The following is a 6802-nucleotide window of genomic DNA, read 5'->3' on the forward strand; positions in this document are numbered from 1 at the left end:
GCCCCCGTCGGCCGCCGCCGCAGCCGCCGCCGCCGCCGCCGCTGCTGCAGCGGCCGCGGCAGCCTCGTCCTCGGGAGGGCCCGGCCCGGCGGGCCCGGCGGGAGCCGAGGCGGCCAAGCAGTGCAGTCCCTGCTCAGCGGCGGCGCAGAGCTCGTCGGGGCCCGCGGCGCTGCCCTACGGCTATTTCGGCAGCGGCTACTACCCGTGCGCCCGCATGGGCCCGCACCCCAACGCCATCAAGTCGTGCGCGCAGCCCGCCTCGGCCGCCGCCGCCTTCGCGGACAAGTACATGGATACCGCCGGCCCGGCGGCCGAGGAGTTCAGCTCCCGCGCTAAGGAGTTCGCCTTCTACCACCAGGGTTACGCGCCCGGGCCTTACCACCACCACCAGCCCGTGCCTGGCTACCTGGATATGCCGGTGGTGCCTGGCCTCGGGGGGCCCGGCGAGTCTCGCCACGAACCCCTGGGTCTTCCCATGGAAAGCTACCAGCCCTGGGCGCTGCCCAACGGCTGGAACGGCCAAATGTACTGCCCCAAAGAGCAGGCGCAGCCTCCCCACCTCTGGAAGTCCACTCTGCCCGGTAAATGGCGCCCCCCCTTCTCAGCTCTGGTCCTCCGGCTGGGCTGCAGCTTCTCCTCCGCTTGCTCCCGGGCCACCCTGGGACCCCGTTGCTGTCTCTCCCTGACCTGCCCTTGCGGCGGCGCTGCACCCTGGGGAGCCCGACCCCGCTGACTGGCGCTGCGCGTACCGCCCTGGAGCCGGGCTGGCTCCTGGCTTTCCCTGGGTGACGGAAGGGTGGAATAACTTATTGGGACCCGGGCTGGTTTCCTTCTCCCTTTGTGCCCCGCCCTCCCCAGCCCTTGACAGCGACTTAAAGCTGGGAAATTGACCTGGGAACGGTTTACTAAATTGCCCGTATTCCATTCTCTCAGAAAGGGCTTCATTGTAGAAGCATCAAGTGTTAGGGGTTGGGGAATACAGAGAGGAGCTAGGCGTCGAACTGCTGTCCCCTTAGCCCAGTGCTAAGGTGTGGGCCTGTAGGCCAGGCGATCAAGGGAACCCTGGTGCGCTGCTGGCCTGGCTGGGATGGTCATTGGAGTCCTGGGTAATTCCATTTCAGTGCAGAACTAATCACTCTCCCCACTGACCCTCCAGGTTTGGGCAAAAGGCTGGATTTTGCAGTGCGTGGCAAAGCGTAGCCCCCGTGCTGCAACGCGGAGAGCTCAGATCAAGCTGTCCCCTGTGTTCCCTGTGTAACTTGCCTTCTCCCTGTCTTTCAGACGTGGTCTCTCATCCCTCAGACGCCAGCTCCTACAGGCGGGGGAGGAAGAAGCGCGTCCCTTACACCAAGGTGCAATTAAAAGAACTCGAACGGGAATACGCTACAAACAAATTCATTACCAAGGACAAACGGAGGCGTATATCGGCCACCACGAATCTCTCCGAGCGGCAGGTTACAATCTGGTTCCAGAACAGGAGGGTCAAAGAGAAAAAAGTCATCAACAAACTGAAGACCACTAGTTAATGGATTAAAAGCGGAGAAGGAAGGCAACTTGAAGAGAACGCTTCGGAACTCAGTGCTTTACCCAGATCATGATTATAATGCTTAATAATAATTGAAGAATGGGAAAGAGAAAGCGAGACACTGGCATTTCGCTTTCCTGAGGGGAGAATCTCTTTCTCCTTGGTGGAATCAACTATTTTAAAACTTTAAGCAATGGTAAAGACTGCCAGTTCTTCCGCCAACCCCACCAGACCATTAAATGACAAACTCTGGTGTCAAATGTCAACCCCCAAATATGCATTTTCAGATAAGTTACGCATTTACTGAAATCCTGTAAGTATTTATGTGACCGTTATATTTTAGGACGTTATGTTATATGGTAATAATCCGAAAACTGGTTACAAAAGCAAGAGGCTGTTGTAAACATCTGCTTGTCCTTCGCCATCGCCATCCCCTTTGCATGTTAAGTGACGGCTCAGGTAAATCTCAGTTGAAACCCTACCATTGTTGTATATTCTGCAGAACACGTCATGTATAGATTTAGAGGGGAAAGAGAAGAAGGTACTGAAGTAATGATTGGGGACTATTTTCTATGAAGGGAGATAGGGAGAGAAAGCTCCTCCAAGGATCGTTTGTCTTGGTAGTCATACAACCAGCTGAGTCTTTGAGGCTGTAAGGGAACCCCAAGTTTGGAATGTCCTTCTGATAATCATCTTTATTTGCTTATAACAAGCATATTTTGTAGCATTTGGAGTATGTTTTCTGCCCTGATATAATTTACTTTCCAAAGGATTTGATCTCATTTTTTTAAAATATTCAAAACATCAGACAATTCACAGAATTCACTTTATGTCAGATCTCGAGATCTAAGAGGTGCCACCCTAACATGGTGGACTTTGTTTTAAATATAATTAATTTTCTTTTTCATTTAAATTGCTGTTTCCCAATATTTATTAAAGATATTGCGGAAGAAATGATTTTTCTTTTTTGGAAAACTTGGAATGAAAATCCATTACCCTGAAACATTTAGATGTTTACATTCTATATTGTGATCTGTTAAGGGATTCATATTTTTCCTTGTTTATTGTGTTATGAGACCGCATTAGAAAGTTTAGGAATTCATCTTCACAGCACACTTTTAATCAAGCAGTTATTTCAGTCAGCACAGTCATTTGTTCATATTCACTATAAAATGCTATCTTGTAAATAAAGGCATTCAGCACACTGTGAAAATGTATTTGTGCACCTGCTTTCCAAATATTTCAACTAAAAATAATAATTAAAAAAAAAAACCTTAGACCTGTAGATAGTGCTATAGTGGTGTTAATTATGTTAATAAAGTAGTCACTGCCATTAAAATCTGAAGGAAATACTCATTATTTTCCCATGCTAAACGTGCGCTGCACAGAAAGAAAAGGAGCAGGTTTGTCCTACACAAACCAAGGACCATTCTTTTCTATTTAGCTTCCCGCCCCCCTACAAATTTTTTAAGCAAAGGGAGAAATCCCTCATAACTAAAATCCTAAAATTTTAGAAAAGTGCTTCAAAAAAGGTTAAAATGCCACGGATCCTGAAAAGGAGAAAAAAGAAAGGAGGAAGAGATAGTATAAATTCTCAGGCTCCCTGCAGAAAATGAAAACCAGTTGTTTAGTATCAGCGATACCAAGCTGTCGTATTTTAAAATCTGCTGTTGGGTCTGCATGCGTCTGAGAGGGCAGGTTTTGATATTTGTTGAAATGACAGGACTAGGAAAGGCCTTAAACCTTGACCTTGACGAAAAAAGACAATTTGTGACCTTGACTTTTGACAGCTCATGAATTGGCCTCGGCTGGATTAGTAGATCAAGGGCGCCACCTCGCGTTGACAAGCTTCCTTGTAATTCTTCAGCTTCAAGGGAATCAAAAGGTCTTACCTTCTTGACTCCTTAGAGATTTAGTGCTCATTTCTTTGGCTCCAGATGGAGCAAATTTGAATATATGTAAGTTATACATGTGTCTGTACATATGTGAATATAGATCATATATGTGTATACATATATGCTGACCAGTGCTTGTGTGTGCTTGTATATATATATATTTGTAGAATCTGTACAGATATAGTGTCATTAATTACTGATGACCTGAGATGTTGTAATTTAAGGTAATTTCTAGAGTTGAGATGCAAAATGTACTTTACATGATGAAGTTTGCTCCTTTTCTTTAATGGCTAAGTTCAAGTTGTCTTCATAGTGACTTGCTCTGTGTCAGACTTCTGCAGAGCTCCTTTAAAGCTGTACATTTTTGTTACAATCTAAGAGGTGTTCTTAAATAACCATTATTTCCCGGGCCTCACCCTCCAAGGTGGTCTACCATCCTAATTACAGCTATAGGGGAGACTATACGGCAAATAAAAAGGTTCAGATGCCTCACTAACTCTAGAGTTCTAGAGTTACATTTCAGAGATTCAAAGAAACCCACCTCTTAAGAGGTCGGTATGGAGAGCTTAAAGATTTCATGTCTACAAAATGACCATAATACAGATGCAGAAGGAGAGTTATCCTGGATAGCTCAGAGCTGAGTGCTGCTCCTGGGAGGTGGGCAATCTTATATTGATGTTTGCAGAGCTGCCATTTGATTTGTGGAAGAAATATATACATTTAATAGGAACAACCACCATCAAAACTATAATAATAATAATAAGTACTATATTTACTACTTCTGACCCCCAACAACACATCAGGGCTGTGGTTAGAGTAATAAATAATGCATATGTATGTTTATATATTTACTATACACAGAGGGTAACGTGTTTTTGTGGAATCCATGCTATGCACGTATGTACTGCAATGTTAGTGGAACCAGGAGCCTTCTGATGCAGAATTTTGAGTTGAGGTTAATTTTATTTTTATGTTAGAGGAAAGCCATTGTGACCAGAAGAACTATATTCATCATTTTATGGAAAATAATATTGGTTGGTTTCAAACCTGATGGAAACCTCTCCAACCAGAAGACGTACAGCTTGTTTATAGATGGAGAATTAGAGAATCTCTAAAGTTGTCCTCAAAAACAGCATGGTCTTAAAACATACATACGAAAAGGCCTTGTGAAGTGCAACCAAATTTTGCTGCCCTGGGGACTCTACTTGTGGAAACGAATGAAAACGATGCTTCGGATCCCCCTCCCCAAGTTTTGTGCCATAGGACTCCGTTTCTGAATGAGCTGCCATCATTCCAAAGTCACAACTTTCGCCCCAAATGTTTAAAGTGGTGGGAAATCCCCCTCAAAACTGGATCAAACTGTGTGTTTACGAATAGCTCCAAAGGGGACTCTCCTGTTGACGGGGATATTTTTCTTTAGATGTAAGAAATACTAGGAGCCTCAGGCCTAGGAAGGAGGCCAACAGCAGCTCTGCAGCGGGATACCGCCCCTTTCCCAGCCATCGCCACTGCAGGAACTCTGGGTAAAGTAGTCATTTTTTTTTTTCCTCTCTCTCTCTCTCTGCAGTTTTTGAAACTAATGACAGAAGATATTTCAGAGTTGTTTTTTTTTATTACCCTCCCTTCATTCTAAAATGGTTGTTGATAATGTTGATCTTACCTAACTCCCCTCTTGTTTAAAATTCCCCTGGATCTACCAGACAACCTGAAGTAAGCCTGGATTATGATGGCTCCCTAATGCCCCCAAATCAATTAGTCTAAACCTTTAGGGAGAGAAAAAAAAGCCATTCAGGGGGATGCCACCATATAGGGAAAATAACACCAGCCCCTGGGATAGTGCTGTTGAAGCTGACTTGAGTATACTTCTTTAAAGGGAAACTCTCCGCATAAGACATTGTAAATATGCAAACGCCTGGACACCGTTTTCATTTATGAAGCCAGCAAAGATTTTAAATCCTGTAATGGCCTGTCATGTTGCCATTAAAAAAATTGTACATATGGAATTCAGGGGGTAAAAAACTCCTACTTTTCCCATCTGCTCTTAATGCTGTCAAATTTATTAAGGTGTTTTAAGTGGATGATTGTAAAATGTCACTTTTCATTTCACTACTATTAATGCCTGACGCGGAGCTGAAGCCATGCATTTAAATTGTGTGAGTTGTTTTTTGTTTGTTTTGTTTTTTGAGAGAAAAAATTTTAAGAAAGAATTTTTAAGAAATTTTTAACCTAGTTGAAATGTTTTCTTAAAAATTACGGGGCAGTGCAATCCCGCTGAGGGTGATAGTGCGGTGTGCGGGCAGGGACAGCGATTTCACCGTGTAATCTGCACCGCTTACACCCTGCTGAGTGTGTTTGGGGAAGATGCGGCCTCTCCCGTCCTCTCTGCGGATTCTTGAGACGCGAGGCTGGAGGCTCAGAACGGAGACGGAGGCTGCCCCGGGACTGCTCAGCTGCAGCCTCGGTGGGCTCAGGGGCGCCCCTTCGGAGGTGCGGGCCTCTGTGGAGGAGACGGCGGGGGCTCGCTGATCCACGCGCGTTCATCGAATGCGTGTCAGCAGCCGAGACCCGAAGAATCAGAGAAAGGCGCAGCGAGTTGCTCCCATGCCATTTTCTATGTGCGAAAAGGTAGCGCCATCCGAGAGGCCTGCGGCGCTTTCTGCCTCGGGCGTGGGACAGGCACCCCATCATACGTTTTCATCAGCGGGGCCGCCGGTGAATAACAGGCGACTTCGTTCTTTAGGAAAATACCCACTTTTCTGGTCGGGCTGCTTCCGTCCTCGCGCATCTGCCCACCGCCCACGAAGGCCGGGGCGCTGTTTGCTATTTTTAATTGGATTTTCAAGGGAAGAAAACAGACGCCGGCCCAGAAAAATGTCTCGGTCAACGCAGGCAAGGCCTGGCCACAGCCGATTTCATTTCTGCACGGCCCCGTCGCCGCCGAAGAGCGGGGTCCACCAGGCACAACTGTGACCAGGGCGCCTCTGAGGCGGCCAAGCCTGGCGCGCGGCTGTGCGGCGGCGCGGGGCTTCCCGGGTGCGGGACGCAGACCCGCGGGCAAGCGCCGCCGCGGGCTCAGAGCGCGCCCCTCGGGGACAAGGTAGAGGCCCCAAACCCTCCACGCTGGTCCCTGAACCCTCTACTCAAAATGGAGGCTCAACCCCTGCAAAGCCGGCCTCGCGGGCGCGCCCAGGGACGCAGGCCGAGGCCCAGGCCCTGGACCCCCATGCGCACGCGGGGGGGTCCGGGCGCAATCGGCCCTGCCGCTAGGGAGTGGTGCATCTGTCTGGGGGATCAGGAGAGCGTCACTGTACCACCCATCCTCTCTATGCCCAGGTCCCGATTTGCCCGCAAATGGATACGTCAGACGGATGTCTTCTGAGGG

At 47.8% G+C, this 6802-nt stretch overlaps 1 protein-coding gene across 1 annotated transcript; it reads left to right on the top strand.

Moving 5' to 3' along the window:
* The first annotated feature begins 6 nt into the window (after positions 1–6).
* HOXA13 (homeobox A13) lies at positions 7–2772 on the top strand. Its single transcript, XM_006088760.1, has 2 exons — positions 7–581; positions 1282–2772. The coding sequence occupies exons 1-2, from the start codon at positions 215–217 to the stop codon at positions 1524–1526; spliced, it is 612 nt and encodes a 203-aa protein (XP_006088822.1). The 5' UTR covers positions 7–214; the 3' UTR covers positions 1527–2772.
* Positions 2773–6802: the final 4030 nt, after the last annotated feature.

The sequence above is a fragment of the Myotis lucifugus genome, unplaced genomic scaffold (assembly GCF_000147115.1).
Source record: "Myotis lucifugus unplaced genomic scaffold, Myoluc2.0 scaffold_52, whole genome shotgun sequence".
Lineage (NCBI taxonomy): Eukaryota > Metazoa > Chordata > Mammalia > Chiroptera > Vespertilionidae > Myotis > Myotis lucifugus.

Excerpts from the sequence above, each read along its gene's own strand:
- HOXA13 (XM_006088760.1), top strand. The coding sequence starts at position 215 with ATGGGCCCGCACCCCAACGCCATCAAGTCGTGCGCGCAGCCCGCCTCG. Across the intron at positions 582-1,281 it reads CTGGAAGTCCACTCTGCCCG|ACGTGGTCTCTCATCCCTCA; the intron begins GTAAATGGCGCC and ends CCTGTCTTTCAG.